This window comes from Podarcis erhardii, assembly GCF_964252035.2.
Source record: "Podarcis erhardii genome assembly, chromosome: 3".
Classification (NCBI taxonomy): Eukaryota; Metazoa; Chordata; class Lepidosauria; order Squamata; family Lacertidae; genus Podarcis; species Podarcis erhardii.
This window is the reverse complement of record NC_138507.1, coordinates 14,166,291-14,189,793: the sequence shown is the minus strand read 5'-3', so window position 1 is coordinate 14,189,793 and position 23,503 is coordinate 14,166,291. Positions and strand designations below refer to the sequence as shown.

Here is a 23,503-nt window from a genome sequence, read left to right as displayed (position 1 = left end):
TTTAAAAAAATGCAAAAACAAAACAGGTGACCCTAACATCAGGCCAGTTCGAGTTTGAGATCATATCCATGCAAAATGTCAATGGCGAATTGCAGAATGGGAATTGCTGTGACGGGACCCGAAACCCAGCTGATAAGAAATGCACCAGAGATGAATGTGATACTTATTTCAAAGTTTGCCTGAAGGAGTATCAGTCGAGGGTTTCCACTGGGGGCCCTTGCAGCTTTGGGTCCGGATCTACCCCAGTCGTCGGTGGGAATACCTTCAGTTTGAAATACAATCGGAATAACGAAAGGAACCGGATTGTCCTCCCTTTCAGCTTCGCCTGGCCGGTGAGTGACTTGACTTTTCTGAGCATCTTCCTTCTTCCTCGCCTTGCTGTGCATGCCTGCTGGCTGCCTTGCGGTCGCAGGCTTAGAGCCACATACGTCTCCGTCCAGCTAAGCTGCAACGCAGCTAGATGGAAAAATCTAAGTGGATTGGGGGGTGGGGGAAAAGCCTGTGTGTTACATGTATATGCAAGTCATCCCCTGTCCCCAGTGTCCGTCCCCCCCGGAGAATTTAAAAGGTCAGAAGTTCATGCAATTTATTTATTTTATTGCCCCCCCAATTAGTTCTCATGCCTAGGCGGAGGCACGAGGGTTGGGTGGGGGGCGGCAGGCCGTGCGTTGGAGACCCCCTTGGTGGAATGCTATGGGGACCCCTCTCGCCCTACCCAATGGCATCTCTGTTGGTGCCCGTGGGAGCTGCTAGCTCTTCCCGGTTGCCAGCTTCCCTGAGAATCCTGTTAGCGTGCCTCCTTCCCCAGCCCAGACCCTGGCGGATCCCTCTGCCTTATGCCCATGCTGCTGCTGCCACCACCACCCTTCGCTTGGTTCCCCTTCTCCTATGAGAGCTTTATGGTTTTGCCTGGCGAGGCAAGAGAGCTGGAACCATCTTCCCTTGGCTTGGGTAGCAGTTCCGGACCCTCTACCTGGAAACAAGGGCGTGCACTTGGGAAAGGCGTTGGTCCTTAATCCAGTTGGCTGCAAACGACCCAGTCTTCAAATGGGTCTCACTTTCACCAAATGCATGTTTGCTTAAGTCACTATTGAGCTCTTGATAATGCTGAAGGGGCCATGCTGTTTGTCTATGTCTGCCTGCCTGCCTGCCTCCCTGCCTGCCAGCACCGTAAAGCAGGAATCTCTCTTCAGGGGCGTAGCTGGACAGCATCCTTTTAAACTCCGGGCCAGACATGTGGAATCCATCTAAGATCCCTCTTTATGGGTGCTGAGCAGGTCCTAGGTGTGTGAATGGGCAGGGAGAGCTTTTGAAAGAACAGCTTTGGGAGCTCTCCCTCTTCTTGAAATAGAGGTCTCCTTCTTTATTGGTCTTCTGGAAGAGGTGCAACTGTTGTCTCCCAAATGAATATTCACGCACTAGATTGCATTTTTCCGATTGGCTCGTGAAGGGAGATCTCGGGAGGATTCAGTGGGAGGGACAGCCAAGTCCCTCCTCCTGTTTCTCTCTTGTGATCCCAGCAACTCGGAGCACAACACAAAATGCTAACCATGTGCTCTTGTGCTGCCTCCTATCTGTCTCTGCTGCAATTATCGTCGCGCACACACACATCCTTCTGAGTCCTTTCTCTTTCTTTTTTTAAAAAAAGATCATTATGCTTTAGGGTGAAACTAAGTGCACATATTTAAGAAGATTGCATTACAAAGTACAATAGCGGAGCTCACAAAAGTATTCTCTGTTCGATACTCTGAGCCTTGCTAGTTCGGTTTTGCTTGCAGGGAGATAAAACTGTTATCAAATCTGCCATCAAAGGGATAAAAAAAGCTTAGTGGAAATGTGTGGTATCTGAAGTGCTGCCAATGGCTGTCAACCTTCTCTTAAGAATTCGGCCTCCTTTCTTTCTCTTTTCTGTGTCTTTGCTGAGGAGCGGGTTCATCCAGGACCCTTTTGGGATAGACAAATCTTTTCTTGTGTGTGTGTCATGAAACTGATCTCTTCCCCCTCCACCACCAGGACATAATCCTAAAAGTGATCGGTGCTTCTGTGAAAGCAAGCAGCAGATCTGATCCGCAAACACTAAGGCTGCCTTGAGTAAAGATGCAGTCCCTGTGCACAGAGCAATCCTAGGCATGTTTACTTGGGAGTAAGTCACACTGAGCAATGGCGCTTGTGCCCCAGTTGAAGTTGCAGCCCTGCACCTGGGAGAAACCTCCAGCGAGCCCTGTAGGTTTTGCTTCATAAACCATGCATGCGATTAGGCAGCCGACGCCTCCTCCCTGCACAGCATCCCATCTCTCTCCTTCCCAAAACATTCCACCCCCCCCCCTCAACACCCGTCTGCTTTTTTTATGGCATGTCTGCATATCCGGTGAGTCAGGCATGAGTAAATCCTATGGTGATCTTGTCCTGCCAGGTAATTCCACCAGGTGTGCTTCTCAGGCTGCTACCTATTGATTCACACATAATCTCCTGCCATCTACAGCACTGGGATCCTAACTCGTGTGTGTGTGTGTGTGTGTGTGTGTGTGTGTGAATGGAATAATACTATAAGCAGCTGTAGGTTAGCAGAAGACTCCTTCAAGGAATCCGATTCCAAGAAAAAGCTGCGTTTTGAGTGTGGATTTCTTTCTCACCTTTGTGCACAAAAAAATCCACCTGGCTGGACCCAAGGTGCTTTTATGATGAAATTCCTAGTTTCCATTAGCACAGTTGGTTTGGAGTGATCTGCCTTCTTCCTCAAGGTTCTCATGGCATCTTTTGTTCGTTGTTTTGTGGTAGGAATGACACATCCCAGATCCGATGCAAGCATATGTTCCAGGCTGTGTTATCTCCAAAGGCAACCCTGAGGTCCCTAGCTAAGCAGTTACTGCTGAGACTTGGGTTAATTCTCTATTCTGGTCTCCTTTCAACTGAGGATGAGCCAGTTGGTCCTCAGCTTTTTCTTGTTTGGTGCAAACTGAGCAGTCCCGTTGGAAGCTGTTAGGAGCTGGTGTTAATTTCAGATTTGCCTCCTAACTTACAGCTGGCAATTGGCAAAAAAAAAAAAATATAAAAAAAAATCTGGCTAGCTGTTAACTTTTCAAGCCTTTGTGATTTTGGAGAAGGCTCTCCTTTTAAAATAAAATAAAATAAATACAGGCCCACATTTAAAAAGGGCCCCACATCTTCTTTTTGCCAGGAAGTGTTATCCACATGCTTTCTGTCAAGAAATACTGTAGTTCTGAAACATTGCTTTGCGAGTGAAAAGCCCTTTGGGTCTCTTCCTTCTACATACCCTATAATCCATGCAGCATAGAATCTATACTTCAAGTAAATCAAAACGTGTGTGTGTGTGTGTGTGTGTGTGTGTGTGTGTATGTGTATATATATATATATATATATATATATATATATATATATATATATATCAAGTGTAGATTCTAACCTGCATGGTTTCTGCTCCATTTAACACACACACAGTTAACTACGTACATGTGTAATTAAATGAAGTAAAGACTAGGATTTAGAGTTTTGTTATTAAAACTTTCCCCTTGCCCAGCCTAGGTTTTTATGTAACCCTCGTGAGTAATGGCTGTGGCGATGGAGGGCTGTAAATTTCCTTTTTTTTTTTTTTTAAGAGGTTGGAGGTTTGAATAGGTTGCTAGGAAACGGGGCAGCGAACCAGCATGAAGGAAAGAAAGGAGCCATCATCCACAAGGCTGCACCTGCACCAACTGCTAAAATGATACAGAAAAATGCGATCGCATATTTTTGAAAGAAGCGTGACCTGCACTTTAGCCAATGGATATTTGCGGAGTAAGCCTTTGTGTGTGTGTTTCCCATAAGGAGGCCTGCTCCACACACCTCAGGAAACCCCTTGTTTTATTGCTGGTTCAAGCATTGGCATGCCTTTGTTTAAAGCCCTCTCCCACACAATGCCAATGGCTTAATCTATGATCTGTTTTGATACCCTGAAATGCTTTCCAGTGCGTGACTTTCTTTGTTTCACTTAAGTCAGCCTCCATTATTCATTAAATAGGACGGTGAGAATTTCGTGTTTTCTCTCGTTGTAAGACATCCCCCCCCCCCCCCGTGTTCAGGCAAGCCGGGAACATTGTATAGGCCAGAGCTGGCATTTTTTCCAATGCATATTCAAAATTCGACCTCCCCCTCCAAGAATCCCCACGTTTACATGGTGACCTTGCAGTTTGCAAATATAAGGCACCTTATTTGTTTATTTATGAGTCACATTTATTGGCTGCCTATCTTAAGTGCTTTGTTGCAAATGGTTGTTGTTGTTTTTTTAATAACAAGTTTTGAATATCCTGGTTGTGTGCTTTACACCCCTGGGCTGGAAAAGTGCTAGCAGCAGTGGCAGCCAGCTCTTCAACTCAACCATACTCCTGTTCCAAAGATGTTTCCTGTCTCGCTGCTAAGGCTGACTTTTGTTTTAGGATCTGCAGTTGAGGAAAAGCAAAAAAAAAAAAAAATCTTGCTGAGTTATGCCAGGCTTTTCTTTGTAGACAGCCCTTCCCCAAAGGCCTTTTGTCTGGATCTATCAAAGGGTCTCTGACCCGAGGAGGCGAAAAACTGCTATCAGATTATCGTTGAGCCTGTGAGAGGACTTCAACTTTCCGAAAGTGAAATCTGTGACAACAAAGAATTAGAGGAAACTTGCATTTGGTAGAAGGACTGAGGGCATCATGGGAAAAGAACGTGAAATGTGTGGTATTTTTAATGAGGGGGGGGGCGACTACAGTGGAGCAGATAATTGTTTGCATTAAGTGTTTGAAAAGTAACCAATTCTCCCAGCCTTGGGTTGCAGCCCATTGGGTGAGGCTGGTATTCTGAAGTGGAGTGCATATACTTCAAGCGATCGGACTGTGACAATATTTTTACATCCATTGCCATGAGCTTGCATTGGAATAGATGAGTCTTGTAAGTTGACTCCTTTCTCAGATCCTTCCGCAGCAAAAGCAGAGGGCCGAATTGTGCCAATCCTAAACGTGCTTATTGGGAGCAAAGTTCCACTTTGTTCAGTAGGGCTTGCTCCCTTGCAAGTGTGTGTGTTTAGGATTGCGGCCTAAGTGTACCTAACTCTGCGTAGGATCCGCCTCTTAGCTTGGGAGCAGCTTCCAAGTAACTTTCTTGAATTGCTGTGTTTTATTCTTGGAGAAACGGCTGTGATTCTGTTAACTTTAAAAGAGTCAATTTCAGGGGACGTTTCTGTTTGATCAGGCAGAAGTCCCATAAATCTTCTCGTTCCTGATTGCTCCAGTGGTGACTCACTGTCTTAGTAAAATAAAGCCATGCATTGCTGCTTTGTTCCATGACCAGGATAACACTCGCCATGCCAGAGGTTTTTATTTCCCCAAAGAAGGTGCTTATCTGCATTCTTGAATGGATCGAGAAGCTGGGACATGTATTTGGGGATAGATCTAGAGGCCAAGCTGCAGTTCAGGAATCTTAATAGTGTGCCCCCAGAAGAGCACAGCATTGGCTGAAATGGTTAAAGGGGCTCAAGTGAATTGGGACATTGTCCCTTCCAACTCAGCTCTTCTCCAGGTAAATGAGTCTGGAGAAGGAAAAAAAAATAACGTCTTGTTCAGGCTTGCTGGGTGCAAACCTGACTCTCTGCTTGACTGACTGCTAGGTATTCTGTCTATTAACCTTGTCACCTTGTTGTAACTGGTGCGTTTAATTATCAAAAGTGATGCTTTAAACAGGTAGAGAGGCTAAATGCTGAGAATAGCGGGTAATCTCCTTGCTGCTGAGGGGTTTAAACTGCCCACTGACATCCTGGCCTGCTTGCAGCGTTTTCTCTGGGTGGCGAGGGGGATGGGAGCGAAGCTTCTGGAGGAGAAGGCCGTCTGGCCATGGGATAAGGGGAGATGGTATTTCGGGGGGGGGGGTTAAACAGTGATCGGCTATTGAGCCCCTTTGCAGCTGGGGGCTTCTTTGCAAGAACTGATGAAAAACGAGGCGCCCCAATTCCTTCTTAAAATTAAAGCCTTTCCCCAGGAAAAATAGACCCCACCCTCTTCCTTTTTGTTCGAAACATACCAGTTTGGTCATTGGAGTAATTGTAGTCCGACCACCCAGACGGAGGCAGTGGTGGCTAATATTAACCAATGACAATAATGTGGCCATCCTGACTGCAGGCGGGATTACAGAGCATAATGGGGCCTGTCCAAAAATAATGCTGGGATAGGGCAAGCAGCAGGAAGCAGCAGTAGACTCGGCGTAGCTTGGCTCCCGGACAAACCATGGACTTGCTTTGCACAATGGCTGCTTCAGCACATCATGCGTTTGCAGGATAGTCATTATTCCAACAGGCTTGCCAGGACACTCATCGGCTCAGTTTATGAGAGGCAGCGAGCATGCGCACTCAGAAATAATGCTTAGAAAAAGTGGTGTCCTCTTTCTCCGGTTTCAGTGAGTGCTTGGTCCTAAGGGCAAGGGGTTGGTGAAGGGGAAGGGAAAAGGGAAAAGGGAAAGGCACACTTAAGTTGCTCTCTTTCTTGGACGACATGAAGCACCATAAGGATCCATTCTTTAAATACAGTGGTACCTTGGTTCTCAAACTTAATCCGTTCTGGAAGTCCGTTCCAAAACCAAAGCGTTCCAAAACCAAGGTGCGCTTTCCCTTAGAAACGGATTAATCCGTTCCAGACTTTTAAAAACAACCCCTAAAACAGCAATTTAACATGAATTTTACTATATAACAAGACTGTTGATCCATGAAATGAAAGCAATAATCAATGTAAAAAGGTAAAGGGACCCCTGACCATTAGGTCCAGTCGTGGCCGACTCTGAGGTTGCCGTGCTCATCTTGCTTTATTGGCCGAGGGAGCTGGCGTACAGCTTCCAGGTCATGTGGCCAGCATGACGAAGCCGCTTCTGGCGAACCAGAGCAGCGCACGGAAACGCCGTTTACCTTCCGGCCAGAGCGGTACCTATTTATCTACTTGCACGTTGACGTGCTTTTGAACTGCTAGGTTGGCAGGAAATAATCCATGTACTGTACTATAAAATAAATAAGATAGTATTGTAGATGATAAAAATTATGTTTTATTTTCCTTACCTGCATTGATGATAGTCATTGTTTGGATGGGGGGCTTTTATCCATTTCTGCAGTCACACAATCAATCAGTTAGTAGCTGAACTGGGTTCCGCACAGTCACAAAAACAAATGAACCAAAAAAAGCCTCTAAAACAAAAAACCGTAAAATAAATAGCAAAAACAAAAGTGCCAAACTTAATCCCTTCCGGAAGTCCATTTGGCTTCCGAAATGCTCGAAAACCAAGGCGCAGCTTCTGATTGGTGCAGGCACCCCGGAAACAATAGCCAAGAGCCACATCAGACATTTGGCTTCCGAGAATCGTTCAAAAACTGGAACACTTCCGGGTTTTCAGCGTTTGAGAACCAAGGTACTACTGTATTGCTTTCCCCCCTCCAAAGGCCTTTGTAGGTCTTGCCTGTGTTCCTTATCCCCAGTTGCTCCCTTGACGGTGCAATTCCTCAAGTTCTGTGTACTTGCCCCTCTTGGCGGGTGTCATGTGAGCTGGGAACGAACACGCATTGCTGGGGGTTGGGCTCAATTACCCTTGGGGCTGCTTCCGACTCGGCAGTTCTGTAATGCCATGGGGCAAAGTGTTCAGCAGTTTGTGTGCTTTCCCTCCTTGTTCTCCAGGCCCAAGGGATCTGGAGGATTGCCATCCGCACTGTGTTTTAACCAAATGTCTTCACCCTGGCACTATGGGGAGCTGAGCGAGAACTGGTCCGAACACAGGCAGCTCTGGGTTGAGGACAATGGGTTGAGAATCTGAAGCTGCCCTGCAGCCAGATTTCCACTGGGATCTTCTGACCCTTGTAGGTGCTGAAGCAGGGGGTTGTGGATGCAGGAAAGAAAGTATTGAGAGCTTCTTTTCCCTCTGTCTTTTCCAGGTTATTATGTTCAAGTAGTCCTCCACGTGGGGCAGTAGCGCAACAGGTTTCAACTCACTGGTTCGCTTTTCTGTCCCCGAACGAGGAATCGAATACTCTTGTGATTTGGCACACGGCCCTAAACGTAGGCACGAAGCAGAAGGATTGGCTAGCACTGCAGTTAACCCTTTCAGCTTGTCCTTTGCCGGAGATGTGTCAGGGAACGGGCTTCTGCCCATGACTCTCCTACTTCCTTCCGCCCTGGGAGAACAGGTGTGCAAGATGCACTCAAACAAAAACCTTGTAACGGTAGCCAACCTATGGGTAGCTTGCCTTCACCCAAGGAGTTTGGGCAAATCCATTTTTGGCCCCTTAAGATTCCTTCTGGGCTTTGGGTCTCCTTCAATGTTCTCTCTCAGAATAGAGGCCCAAACTGGACATCAATAGCATGGTTTCTAACTGCATAGGGTTGTTTTTTTAAAAAAAAATTAAATATGGGGCACAGCCCCACTCCATTTTAATTGGGGCTACACTGAATCAGGAGGTCTTCAGCCCTGATCCCAACATACACACAGAGAGCGCACTTCTATGAAGCTTGGGATGAGGTCGAAGTTCTCATTGGCCCAATGGGAGACTTTTTCCTTAGGGGTCGGAAATCTGTGGACTCCATTTTCCATCGGCACAAGCCAGCATGGCCAGGGGTCTGTTGTGATGGGAGTTCTTGTACTCCAGCAACACCCAGAAGATTCCCCAGATTCCCCATCTGTGATCTCAGCCTTATAGGGGAGGATCCTCATTGAGGTTGCGGCTGTGGAAGGAAGGGTTAAAACTCCCCATGTGGTGTGGCCCTGCGGAAATGCCCCCTCCCCACGAATGCCTGGTATGTAATTAAAAAAAGAGAAATGGACCATGGTTAGCAGCCGAGCTGTTAAAGTGATATCTGGCTTGGTTCAGAGGTGGGACCAGGAAGGGAAGAATTAGTCACCATGCCTGACCAAGCTCCTTCTCCCAAGGTTGGGGGAGAGGGGGCCTGGTGCACAGAGCGGACGTGTGTTTGCACATAACACACTTGTCCTCTAAAACAACAACAACAAAGCCCTCCTGTACTCTTTTTTGGTCAAGAAGCCCAATTTAAGAGTGCAAAATGTTGTCTTCACTGGAAAGTGGTTTTGGGGAGTGCGCTCCTGATTGCGGATTGCTTAGCTGGTTATTCAGGGTCCCATCTGCACGATACCTGCAAAACAGGATCGCGCCGTAAACTTGCCCCAGAGCATCCTGGTAACTGTTGCTTCCTGAGGGGGCTGAGGTCACTTGGGAGACCCCTATTCTCCTTCAGAGTTGTGGTTCCCAGCACTCCCTGCAGAAGAGAGATCGATCCTTAAATCCCGATAGGAATTCTCGATCTGTGAAGGGAATGGGGGCCTCCTTACACCTCTTAGCATCTGTAGCAAACCCATAGCAAACTACTTTCTAGGATTCTTTGGGGATAGTAGATGGGACTTGAGGTTGGCATCTGGAGAGGAGGTTGAAGAGAACTAGGAAGGCTGCAAGGTGGGATACGAAACCCTTTAAATACAGGGGAACCTTGGAAGCTGAATGCCTTTGAACTTGAATGTTTCAGCTCCGAACAATAGAAACCCAGAAGTGATTGTTCCTGTTTCAAAACGATTTTTGGAAGCCGAACATCCTGCGTGGCCTCCGTGGCTCCTGATTGGCTGCGGGATGCTTCTGCAGCCAATCGGAAGCTGCGCCTTGGTTTTCGAACTGTTCCGGGAGTCAAACGGACTCCTGGAACGGATTAAATTTGAAAACCAAGGTACGTCTGTATAGGGATTTCTTGCTGCATTGAGTGTTGCAGCAGAATGCATTGTTCTGAGGCACTTTTAAGCGCTTGGTCCCAAGTCGTGGGAGAGCCGATCTGGCTGAGAGCTAGTCAATCCAGACTTGCCGCATGTTGATGCTGCGTCACCCAGCGTGAGCCAGACTTGAACTCGGGACCTTCAGATAAAATCTGAGTCACAAAGTACAGTAAGGCATTCTGGCTCTTTGCTGAGGGGAAACAAAGCAAGGGTGAGGTGCGTGGGAATGCGAACCACAGTCAGCGAGAGTTGGAGTCGAATCCTTTCTTTTCCCAGGCTTGTGGAATGCAGTTTGGGCCACAGAGATCTCTTTACCAGTTGCGGAAAGGGGGAACGCTGCCAAATGGCTTGAGAAGGAAGGTTTGGGATTTGAGCAGGTGCATTGAGGTTGTTTCTAGTGGGGAGTCCTAAAACCTTTCAGTTGGATGGGAATTCTGGTGCAACTGGGTATATGTGTGGATCAATATACTGTAGTCTTTTGTTTTCAAATGGGACCCAACTTAATTTTGTTTCTAACGTTTTGGGCAAGAAGCAGGGGTACTCTTTTCTGAAACGCCTCCACAATCACTTGGCCAGAAGTTGCAAGTCCTCTTAAATTTCAGCCTCTTTAGGTTTGCCTAGGTTTGGCATGGCCAGTGATCAGGAATTATGAGAGTTATAGTCCAAGCACATCTGTAGATTCACAGATTTTCCCCACTCCTGGCCTGGGGCCTGAAAGTTCTCACCTGTAATCTGATCATATGCTTAGCCTAATCCTTCCCTTTTCCCCACACCTGGGAGTGTGTGGTTAGCTACCAACAATGCCCGTGAAAACCCAATGAGGATATCAGTGTGTGGGAGAGACTAGGATTGTGGTTAAAAAAACCCAACCTGTTGCCACTTTAACAGCCATACTTTGCTCTTTTAAAGGAGATCTTATCAGTAGTGTGTTGGTTTTTTGTTTCAGTTTTGTGCTGGACTCCATCAGTCCTGCTCTGCTGTGGCCAGCTTTTACATCTGAAATGGGGAACCTGCGTTTCTCCAGATTCTTCTAAACTACAAGTTCCATCATGTCAACTCATTTGCCATCATGGCTGGGGCTGCTGGGCATTGGAGTCCAATGACTTATGGAGGGCCACAGACTAGCTGTCTCATTCCTGCCCCTGTATTGCTGTGTCCAGCATAAATTATTATTATTATTAATAATAATAATAATAATATTTCTACACTGCCCATCTGGCTGTGTTGCCACTCTGCGTGGCTTCCAACACACAACAACAACAACAACAACAATTAAATAAATAATTGTAACAATCAACAACAACAATTAAATAATTAATTAATTGTAACAATCGGATCCTATATAAAAAGTCACAATAACTTTAAAATAAACAGCTTAAATCAAATAAAGCAATATTGAGCAATCCATTGGAATCCAATAGTAAACTGCAACAGAAGTGCAGCTTCTTCTGTGATTTTCCCCAATGCCTTTTTTTCTGTACATCTTGTCCTGGCAAACACATTTTGCATCACATTTTGAATTAGCAACACGGGAGCAGGTCTGCTGGTGATGTAGGGCTGCGGTGATGTGGTCTGGTGCTGGTGGTGGTTTGGCAGGGCTGCGGCAGAAGCAGGCAGTGTTGCAGGGGGAGTGCGGTGCTACCTGCATCATGATCCGTTATCATAGCAAGGAAGGGCAGCTTTGCATCTTGATCCAGGTAAACCTGCCCTGCCATGAAAGGGATGCAGAGAGGATTGGAGAAACAGGTCCCTGGGGGCCCTCAACAGATTTTGTCACCCGTTCCTTAACCAATATGTGTGTGAAGGCAGCAGTTCTTGGCTCTGATTAGGTTGCTCCATCTCTGCTACTGGTGTGGGCTCATATGCAACACACACACCCTCCCAGCATTGGAAATTCGCCAGGTGCATTTTGCACCTGGCTCTTGCAACCAAGCGAAGATACTCAGCTGTCAGGATGGTACCTGATGTCTCCACCATCTCAAGGTCTTTGCCTGAGGATCCTGGGATCTGGCCTGTTTTCACGCACAAGCTACGCTTCCTGTAAAATTCTGTCCATTGTATGTTATCTGCGCAGTCAGAATGAATTTCGGGAAGCAGAAAGACGTATTCAAAAAATGACTTTTGAGCCGTCTGGCCCAAAATGGCAACCAGGCTTTCTGTTTTGGCGACAGTAACTTTGGTTTAAGGAGCCATTTGGCACCCAGATTGCATATCTGGGATCCGCTGCCTCATGGATCCTGCAGCCTGAGGTGGTCGCCTGGCTCTGACTGGGTTGCTCCATCCATGCTCATGTGTGTGAGCTCATATGTCATGCACATGGAAAACAACAAGTTGGAGAGAAGGATTCTCTGGGATCTAGTCTGCTATGTGGAAGTTATTTTTGTTGGTGGTTTTTTCGACCATTCACAGCCTAAAGTGGTGCAGCTTAGACAGAGTTTGGTATATCTTTTGGGATTGTCATATCAAGATATACATGGGCACCCTGTTCACGCACAGACAGTGAAAGGATAGGGGCACTTGTGGCCCTCTGGGGGCTGTTGGACTCTGGTCAGCCCCAGCCAGCATGACCAATGGTCAGGGATGATGGGAGATGTTGCCCAGTAACACCAGGAGGGCCACATGATGGTGAGCTGCTTTGAACTCGAAGGTTGTTGTCGGAAAGACGGGGTACATAATTAAATTTAATCAGATAGAAAAGCAAGTTCCCCACCCATGGTTTTGCAGCATGCAAAAACAAACCGGTGCAGATGTAACCATCCATTGCATGAACTCCCTGATGCCACAGGGGTTGTTGCTAGTGTTAGAAACTAGGGTATAAAAGTTAGATGCCAAATGGCTTCTTAGCCCAAGAGTACAGTTACCAAAATGGAATACAGTGGTACCTTGGGTTAAATACGCTTCAGGTTACATACGCTTCCGGTTACAGACTCCACTAACCCAGAAATAGTGCTTCAGGTTAAGAACTTTGCTTCAGGATGAGAACAGAAATCATGCTCCGGTGGCGTGGCGACAGCAGGAGGCCCCATTAGATAAAGTGGTGCTTCAGGTTAAGAACAGTTTCAGGTTAAGAACGGACCTCCGGAATGAATTAAGTACTTAACCCGAGGTGCCACTGTATATATATGTGTGTGTGTGTGTGTGTGTGTGTGTGTGGACTGATACCTATTCTGACCTCTTTTTCTGAATGGGTGACTGCTACTCAGGTTGCACAGAAAAAGCAATTTGGTTCCAGAAATTCATTCCGATTGGGCAGATAAAATATAACTGGTAGAATTCTACAGGATGGGATATTAGTGAGTGAAAACAGCCAAGATGCAGTGATCCCCAGGTGTGCACCTCCAGGTGGTGGAGATGTCAGGTGGCACCCAGGCACCTTCACTTAGTCACAAGTGGTTGATAGGTGGATGCCAAATGCGCCTTGTGCCTGGCTAATTTCGAACACTGATTGTTGCTGCGTGACCAGTGGTCAGGAGTATTGAGTGTTGTGGTCCATCAGATTCTGGAGGGTCCCCTGCTCCCCATCCCTGGTCTTCATTGTGCATCAAGTTCAATGACATGACATGTGCATTTTTGGTGCCGGGCAAAGCACAGAGGTCTGGTCTCCCGCACTAAAATGTTCCCATAACCTAAACTTCATGGTAGACTGTTTTCTTTTGTTGAGCCCTCTTAGATTCTTTCATTAGCCTCCTGCCTTTTGGTCCCCCGTTTTACTAGCTAATTAGGTGTCCCTCTGTCTCCTAGCTCAGTGTCGACTCGTTGCCTAGTACCTTGGTTTGATGGGATAAGATTCAGGATGTGGAATTCTTGTGCCTGACTGGTGTATTTATTCAAAGATGTGCAAGGGTCAGACATGGCATGGGAAAAATTAAGCCTCTGTGCCGTATGCATGCATTCCTCAGCTATCTTAATTGCTGATCTCTAGAGTGGGGATTGATGTACACCTCTTAACCCTCTATCATCTCTGAGGTGCATGGCTTTGAAAGCAAGGAGGTTGTATTTGGGTGCTAGCAGAATCCCCCCCCCCCAGTTCCTAACAGGAACAGAACCCAAAACACAAATTGGGTATCTGTTTGAATTGTGGAAGGGACTGGTCTACAAGAACAGGCGAACTTGCTGTGCGAAAAATTATTTTTTCACTCTTTTGCTTACTGCTGCAAGTTTCTGAGTCGAGACAGAGCTCTTAATTTGAGCTGAAATTAATGACTATCGGACCTTTCCCGATATCGTTGAGGGTGGACACTCACTGCTAGAGAAGAAGTGATTAGTGTTGTTATGGTTCACAAATGCCACAAATTTGGCAGACCTCTGAGGTGTCTCGAGACTCTGTTTCAGTGCAGAAAGTGACTTTCTTGAATGTGTGTTTGTCGGGTGGTTGTTTTATTTCAAAACTAAAAAAAAAACAAAAAACAAAAAACCACCCCAAAACAAATTTGCAAAGGGCTGTATTGGAATGTGGCAACGCCAGGTATGAAGTAACAGTAGCACTTTAAGCAAAAATATTCTGCTTTTCCTCCCTCCCCATCTGCCCGGGGTGGGGCAGGCCAGTAAACAATACTAAGAATGAGCAGGAACTGTTGCTATGCCTTAAAACAGAACATCTTCCCAAACGATTATGCAAGGCTGCAGTGAAAACATCCTCTTAACTGAAGGTAGCAGGAGTGACCATAATTGGCTCTTTGTTTTTTGGTGTGGTATGCTTCCAACTTGCTCTAACATGTTTTGGCTCTGTGCATTGACTCAGGAGGAGTGTTGCTGCAATTAATCCAAGGCGGAAGGCTGCCTTGACAGATAGAACTGCCTCCAAGTTGAGCTGAATGTATATTTATGTTCTGGCTCTGGCATCTTGTGGTGTGTGTGTGTGTGTGTGTACGTGTGTACACTTGATGGAAGGAGGGTCCTCGAGTGTGTGCTTTAAAAAACGTCTGTATGTTGCGTGGGGAGAAATGCCTGTACAGTACGCAGCGCTAATGAAATATGAATGCAATAATAAATAACGATAATAAAAAAAGTTTGGCCACTCATTGCAAGATGGGGCACATGTCTCTACTTGCCCAACTTTTGCTTACTTTTCCAAGCATTTTCCCACAGTTATCAGTGAACGAAATGGAATCCTCGTCTGCTTTCAATATGAAACATATTTAGGCTGCAATCCAACACTGTCTATTTAAAAAGCAAGCTAGACTCTCTCCCCCCCCCCCCAATTCAGAGGCTGCATGCTGAGCTAAGTCGTGAGAAATGAATTTGCTTTTGAATTCTTTTCGCTCGCTCTCTCTCTCTTTTAAAGTCAGTGTTATGCCTTGCACCTTGCAGTTGTTTACTTTTCTTTCAGGGAAGCTGTTTGTCTCTGCAAAAAAACCTAATTCCCTTCTTGCCACCCTTGCAAATGGATTGATAGCCAATGCTAACAATGTCATTAGTCAGAAGGCAAACTTTAAGCTTATGAGTCACAACTTTCTTTTCTGCTGCCTGAGTTAGAGTCTTAAGAGTAATTTCCCTTCGCCCACGTCCCACAAAGCTAAGGTGACTGAACACTGACACCTGGTCACCGGAATATTTTGGCACGCTCCCAATGTGTAGGCTTGTGGAATTGTCCGGCTGAGAAACCAAGCTTGTTCATTGTGTGTGTGTGTGTGTGTGTCTAAATTTCTATCCCTCGTGGTCATTGTAAAAACTTCAGATTTTCCAACCACAACAACTTCAATCTTTGCATGACTACAGGACTCTTGGTATTTCTTTCTCTCTCTCTCTCTCTCTCTCTCTCTCTCTCCTTTTCTTTTTTCTTTTTAAAAAGACCATTTAAAACACAGATGACCACTCCAGATGTGTCATTTTAATGTGCAGAAAGATGAACCAGGGGCTGCCTTGGCATCGTACACCTGCATGTCCCGCAATTCTCACCAACATTTTACAGCATGTTGTAGCTTGCCGTCTTGTAAAATACATCACTTAAGACTTGTAGCATTTGATGGTAGGCTTCGTAGAAAACATCCCTGTCCCTGAATTATCGTGGGTTGGTGTCTGTGTGTCCTTCCTCCTTGCCTGCCCCTCCCCATGCCACACTTTTAAATGAAGTTTTCTGAACTTGTGGAATGGAAGGAGGAGGGGCACATGAAGAATGTGTGCTTAACTCTTGAAGATTTCTTTCTCTTTCTCTGCTCAAGGCTAGGGATAAAAGGTGCTTTGGTTTCGTTAGCATCCTTCTTGTCTGAATAAGTTTGGCTTGTGTACATCCCAAGTGTGCAGGTGGCAGTTAGCTTTTATATTTCTTCCCTCTTACTCCAAATAGGTTTAGGGTTGGGTTGTGAAGTCCCCCACCCCTTTCCTTTTTCTTTTTAAGACTGCTTTATGCAGTTCTCTCCCTCCTCCTCCCCCTCCCTCCCTAGATTCACCCGTCCTTTCCTTTAGTTACCTGATACTTGTGGGAGCAGCGATGGCTTTGCCACAGACAAAGCGTTCAAAGAGGTGCTGAAAAGCAGAGTCTCTAGAGATTATGGTTCTGAACCTTGACAGTTACAATCCTTAGCAACCTGGTTTTGGGCATGCAGAATGGGGAAATGTTGGGATCTTGCAAAAAAAAAAAAAAAAGTTTTAACCCCCCTTTTTTAAAAAAAACCAAATCCTCCTCCTCCTTTGGGGGCCACTTTCCTTCCTTTACCGTGTGTTTAGGAAACTGCAGCGACATCTCAGCTGTGCAAGGCCTCAAACGGTGGATGCAGAACTTCCTGGTTGAGAATGTGAGATGCATTAGCGATGACAAAGATAAAGAGACCTTTCACCTTAAATTGCTCGAGTCAGTCTGGATAAGGTAGCTTAGTCAGACTGGATAAGGTAGTTTAAGCAGCTGCAAGAGGATCACATTTGTCTCGGCTGTAATCTATTGCCTATTTATGTTTAGAGCAGCACATGATTGTCAGGAAAATGCGTGCAGAGTCGTTTCTCCAAAGCACGCTCTAATAAAAAGACAGTGAGCCTCATTACCATGATTTCTATTTCTATTTTTATTTTTAAATACTAACATGGTGTCTTTTGCTCTCTTTACAGAGATCCTACACGTTGCTTGTTGAAGCCTGGGATTACAGTAACGACAGTGTTAGTAAGTATGCACATGGCCTTTTTTGTGTGTCTCCTCCCCTTCGCCACCAAGCTGTCTAAAAGCAAGCAGCAAGGACAGCTTAAATAGAGGAAGGGGCTGGATCTTTGCAGAGATTCTGGGTCGGAAGAGGTATGCACTGATCCTTTATGGGAAGGGGCAAATGGAAGGGTATGAACCAGCCCCCTCAAACCTGGGACCCTCCTGGTGTTTTGTGGTTCAAAACATCTAGGCAGTTCCAGGTTGGAGGCTGGTGTGGAGCTTGTCTGTTTCAGCCTGAAATTCCGTGCGGGAGACAAGCTTAAAAAGGTAAAGGGACCCCTGACCATTAGGTCCAGTCGTGGCCGACTCTAGGGTTGTGGCGCTCATCTCACTTTATTGGCCGAGGGAGCCAGCGTACAGCTTCCAGGTCATGTGGCCAGCATGACTAAGCCGCTTCTGGCGAACCAGAGCAGCGCAGGGAAATGCCGTTTACCTTCCCACCGGAGTGGTACCTATTTATCTACTTGCACTTTGACGTGCTTTCGAATTGCTAGGTTGGCAGGAGCAGGGACCGAGCAACGGGCGCTCACCCCATCGCGGGGATTCGAACTGTCGACCTTCTGATTGACAAGCCCTAGGCTCTGTGGTTTAGACCACAGCGCCACCCGTGTCCCTAGAAGACAAGCTTAAATTCCCCTAATTCCAGGGTGAGCTTCACTTGAGATGGTCTGCACACAGCGTGGGTTGCCCAGTAAAATGGCAGCTGCCTGAGTCTCTGAGCTGGAAAGATCCATCTGTTTGGAGAAGCAATCTCCATGCTTTGTTAGAATCCACCAGTAGACCATTGGTCGGTTGGTTCATTTCCAGTATTAGGATGATGGCGGGGAATGCCCCCAGAAAATCACAAGTGTGCTGTGCTTCCGAGTCAAGCTGAAATCCACAGATCTCCATGCAAGTGGAAGTTCTTTGGTGTGTTCTGGTAAAGGTGACTGAAAACAATGCTATTCAGCCACCGGAGAGTCCAGGGTAGTCTTCCAACAGCATCTCGGTTTGACATCGGCAACAATGGCGCTACTTCAGTCATTTCTGTGCATGAGATTACGAGCAGTCCGCCCTGCCATTTCTCGGAAGGCTGCAAAATTGTGTGGAAATAAACAGGTTTTGCAGTGGACTCATAGGTGCAGTCGATTCTGAATTTCTAACAAACAAGTGTGCTTTATAAAAATACTGATTCAAAGAAACCATTCTGCAGAATCCTTTTCATCTTTAAGTAAAGCTTTAAAATTTGGTTCATATGCCCTTTCCATGACTCAAGGGGCATCCAAACTAGTGCCCCCCAGATCTTTCTGGATTCGCACTCACATTCACCCCATCTGAACACCCTTTGTTTGCGACCCATGTGCTCCACAAACATCCTACAGCCCCTTCATGCAGTTTTATTGTGCGAGCTCCAATTTACAGATGACCTTTTGGCGGCTCCCAAAGCATACCGCAATCACAGACATTGCGTGATTCCCACGTAGCAGGAAAAAATGGACAGTGGGAATGGCACTGTGTTGAGATGAGTTTGGCTAAACTGCCATCGAAACTTGCTGCTTAATGGGCGTTTGATGAGATCCCTTTTCCCATAGAGATACTTTGGATCCCAAACGCCTTGTGAGTTGAATGTTTTGGCTCCCGAACGCCACAAACCCAGAAGTGAGTGCTCCGGTTTGCGAACATTCTTTGGAAACTGAACGTCCAACTTGACTTCTGATTGGCTGCAGGAGCTTCCTGCAACCAATCGGAAGCCACGCCTTGGTTTCTGAACATTTCGGAAGTCGGACGGACTTCCGGAACGCATTCTGTTCGACTTCCGAGGTACCACTGTATTGGTTGCATCTGTAGCTGCCCTTGCTTTTCAGAGGTAAATGAGAGCTTGCGGTACCTTCTCCAGATATGCCCCAGCCTTATCTCTTGCTGCTGACACTGCAACTGCCTGGTGTCTTAAAAGACTGCTTGCTATTGGCATCCTGGCTTGTGCTCAGAAGTTGACGGTTTTCTCAATCTTGCTTCTGCCCTTCTTAAACCATGAATATTTGACAGTATTGTCTGTCATGACTGTTTGCACCGAGTTGGGCGGAAGGTTCTACTTGGGTTTCCCCTGTCGAGGCTAAAAGTATTCCAACTTTTTCAGGCTTTGCATACAAAAATGGCTGCACGGCTAGGATACAGGCAGGCCCAGTGACATGGCCAAAATACGTACTTCCATTGCACAGAATAGTTTTCCCTAACATATATGAAGTGCTTAGAGTAATTGTGCTTCACCTTAAGAGAGTCCTGTAAATCTGGTGTTGCTACTATTCATATATCACAGGTGTGGATCATTTTATAGGGAAGAAAACTCAAATGATGTGCTCATTGTAAAACTCTTCTCTCCTATCCATACAATCTTGGTCATTCTCTTCCCCAAATCATTGTGCAAAATTATCTTCCAGGGAAACCTGTCCAAATGGGTCTTGTTAGAGGCAGCTTATTAAGGTATCGCCATAAAGATAAAAACAAAACAAAAGACGTTGTTATGGTACTGCAAAAAGAGTCACCCAAACACTTTGGTTCCAGAATCAAGTGCATCTTACAATGGACACTGGTGACATTAGATGATTGATGGCACACAGATATACATGCTTATGTTAACCTCAAATGGAAAACAGGAGAAATCTTTTACAGGTGTTTCTGCATTGACCCCTGTGAGGAAATGCCTGCGTTTGAAAGACGCTGTTGTTTGCCGGAGGATCCCAGTCCTTTTCATTCAGAGCCTTTACTATCTCTCCTTTGAATAGATCTCATCTTTATTTCATGAAACCGAAATTTCTAAAGCTTCACAATGAGCCCTTTATTTTGCCTTAACATTCTGGAGGCAAAAGATGTCCTCCAACCAAAATGTCAAAATGCATTTTCTGAACCAGAAATGTTTGACCCAGTTCAGATGTGGCCCTGCATATGTTTGCAATTTAAACTTGCAGTAGATTGAGCATTGTATATTTTAAAGGGATCACACTAGAGATCCCTTACAATGAAGAACGCCTCCTCTCTTTTTTTGTTTTGTCTCTTATTTACTACTGGCAAACATTTACCAGAACTTGCTGGTGAATAGAGTACAATTTTCCTGCTTTTTGCTCTTTTAAAATAATAATAATAATAATAAGATAGTTCAATTTCTAGAGCATTTTACAGACGCCTAGTGTGCTCTGATTTGTAATGAGTGCTTTGCCCCTTCCTGAAAGTGATTAACTTGGATAACCTTTTTTTTTTTTAATTGCAAACCTCAAACTTGGCTAGTTAAAGAATCGCAGAACTGTTGGGTTGTAGAAAGGGACCACAAGAGTCATTTAGTTCAACCCCCTGCAATGCAGGAATCTTTTACCCAACATGAGGCTTGAACCCATGGCCCTGTGATTAAGAGCCTCATGCTCTACTGACTGAGCTATTCCAGGTGAGATGGTGAACACCAGTCTCCTAAACCAAATCCATAGGAACAGCTGGAAAAAGTTAAGGGTGTGTCTTGAGGATGGGGGTCCTGTGGCCCTCCCAGATGTTTTGGGACAACAATGCCTATTTCCTCTGGCCATTGGTCATGTTGCCTGGGGCTGTTCAGAACTGGAGTTCAGTAATGTCCGAAGAGCTGCAGACTCTCCATCTAGCCTGTCTGTCTAGTCTTGCATCCTGTTTACAGCAGCATCCGGCCAGTTACTTCTGGGAAGCCCTCACGCAGGCCATCCCCAAACAAAGATGCCCTCTTATTCAATGCCTGGCGAATCTCAAAAAGGCCAGAAAGATCTGTTGTTGCCGGGTTAGCCAACGAGAGTGCATCTCTTGTGTGCCATTGCTGTGGTTTTCAGCTGTGCCATCCTTGTCCTTTGAGAACGTAACTGGACCACCGCTGCTCAGATGTAAGTGGTCCAGAGATGGAAAAAAGACAAGAGTCCCTATCAGAGAAGAATGGCAGATTAAGTTAATGGACTATGCCAAATTGGCAAAAAGGACTGAAAGAATCGGAAACCGGGATGACCCAAATTATAATAAGGAATGGGGAATATGCATAATTTACCTTAAAAACAATTAAAATCATTAGTAGGATTGGAATAACACTTGTAGTTCAATGCTGAGTTTGGGGTATAATGGAGATTTAAAAGATTTGGATTAATAGAAAAGATAGGAGGAAAAGGTTAATATAAGGACCCACAAAGGAGAGGAGGGAAGTTCTTTGAAATTCTCTTTTTATGTTGGTTGTTGGATAATTGATTGTAAATTTCTACGATCTGAAAAGCTAAACTATAAAGAAAAAAGAGAACTTAACTGGACTTAGGGTGGACCACCCTGTTAAGAACGGTACACAAATATGTGTGTTTATCGGTTTGGGGGCTGAAGTGAGGCAATAATAAATAACTATTAATGGGTGAGAGCTCAGGAGTGCTTTCTTCAGATACTTTGCAGCCTTTGTTTTCAAGCAGAAACTGCTGGATGTACTTGCAAAGTTTGGTTGAAGTCTTGCCTTTCCTGATGCTATCTTTTGGCATCATCATCAGCGCCACCTCCTCTGGCCCTTGGCAGCTGTTCTTAGCTGACCAGGGTTGTGGTCATTGATGGACTATGCCAAAGAGAGCTTCCTCCAGTGTTTTACTTGTTGCTGCTATGTCTGAAAAGCATTCTGAAGCTGGGACTCGTCTGAAGAACTAACTCCAAGCTCTCTTGTTCTGCCTTCTGATTCTGTAGCGTAGGAACAAATGTTTGGTCAGGATTTCTCCATAAATTGAAGTCAAGGCACTATATCCTGAAGATTCGTAGGTTTTTAGTGCAATGCATTGGTTTGTCCTCTGTAAGAGCAGAACTTTCAGGAGTCGGTACGTTTGTTCTCCATCTTGAGTTGTGTGCTTGGAAGAACAGGAATGTTGTGACGCAGTCGAGTGCCGTATTGAACTTCGGCAGCATGTTAGACGCAGGTGTGTGCAGACCCGCGTATCTGAAACCTGTTGTGAGGGTAATAAAGGGGAAATGGCAGACAGATTTCTGAAAGTCAGTTCCTGATGAGACCCAACTAAAGTGCCCATTCTGCTCAGGGCTAGGTTTCAGCATTGAAGATGTGAAGTCGCAGCGCTGCTGTAGGAATGATGGTATGCACGGGTCTTTAGAGCAGGTTACAAAGTACTGTATTTTTTGCTCTACAAGACACACTTTTCCCCTCCTAAAAAGTAAGGGGAAATGTGTGTGTGTGTCTTATGGAGCAAATGCAGGCTGCGCAGCTATCCTGGAAGCCAGAAGAGCAAGAGGGATCGGTGGGCACCCATCCCTCTTGCTCTTCTGGCTTCCTGGATAGCCACGCAAAGCCTCTTGAGCGCAGCGGGAGTGCTCCTCCATCTTCGCTCAAGAGGCTTTGCATTGCTTTCTTGTTTCTTGTTTTCCTCCTCTAAAAACTAGGTGCGTCTTCTGGTCGGGTGCATCTTATAGAGCAAAAAATACAGTACCCATTTCACAACTGAGAGACTATAGTGGTACCTTGGGTTACAGACGCTTCAGGTTACAGATGCTTCAGGTTACAGACTCCGCTAACCCAGAAATAGTACCTCAGGTTAAGAACTTTGCTTCAGGATGAGAACAGAAATCACATAGTGGCGGCGCGGCAGTTTTTTGAGCGCCAGGTTTTGAATAGCCAGGTTGGAGAAGGCTGCTTTCTGAGGCCTGAAAGAGCTGCTGCCTGGTAGGGGATGCAATATCAGGCTACGTTGGACCAACGATTGTGACTCTGTGTATTATCTAAATTGCCTTCCTGTGTTTCACCTCCACAGTTGCATTATCTTATTTGCCCCCCCCCCCGCCCGTCAGTTCACCAGTAGCTCCTCCTAAAAGCCTGACACGACTCACCTAGTTTGTTCATTCATATATTGGATTTATTTATATCCACCTTCCCTCCAAGGAGATCAAAGTGGCACACGTTGTTTTTCTCCCCCATTTACCTCCCCTGCAAACCTGTGAAATAGGTTTTAGGCCAATGGACTATGCCTGCTCCAAGGCCACCTAGTGAGTTTCCTGGCTGAATAGGGATTTTGAACCCTGGTCTCTCAGCTCTAACCAGTGTACCACACTGCACTGAGTTGCATGAGCTTGCTCCCTGTTAACACCCAGTCTTCCAGCGCACTGGAGCTGAAACTGCATCACATGGACAAAAGCCTTACTGTGGTTTCTGTGATTCTTGCACAGGCTATGCAGGGTTTGCAAAGTGAAGCCAAAAGCGTATTCCTGGGAATGTAAATCCTTCCCCCGCCCCCTTCATTCAGTTCCTAATTGCTGCAGTTCCTCCTTTTTTACCCCTTTGATTCAAATCATATGATTCCTGTGTCGGGAACAATGAGAACTGTAAGGATCGCTTTCTCTCCAGGCTGGCTGACTTGACTCTTTGCACTGTCTGCCGCCATGGGATTGCCAGTCCTTAACCTTCCATCCTTGCGGCCCGGTAATGGCAGGTTTGTACAACTCTGAACTAATTTCCTTTTGGTTTCGTGCACGCTGCCAAGCGGGGAGAGGGAGCGAGGAATATGTGGAAAATCCTACCAAAGCTGCTTACGAGAGTGTCCTTGGTGGTGGTGGTTGTTGCTGCTTCCCCCTGTGTGGTTGCTAATAACTGGCCAG

At 45.9% G+C, this 23,503-nt stretch overlaps 1 protein-coding gene across 1 annotated transcript in view; it reads left to right on the top strand.

Annotated features, from left to right (window-relative positions):
• JAG1 (jagged canonical Notch ligand 1) overlaps positions 1-23,503 on the top strand; it is a 67,573-nt gene that overhangs the window by 1,106 nt on the left and 42,964 nt on the right. Inside the window, exons 2-3 of the mRNA XM_081856843.1 lie at positions 27-332; positions 16,807-16,858. Coding sequence (XP_081712969.1) covers positions 27-332; positions 16,807-16,858 — 358 coding nt within the window. The remainder of the gene's footprint in view (positions 1-26; positions 333-16,806; positions 16,859-23,503) is intronic.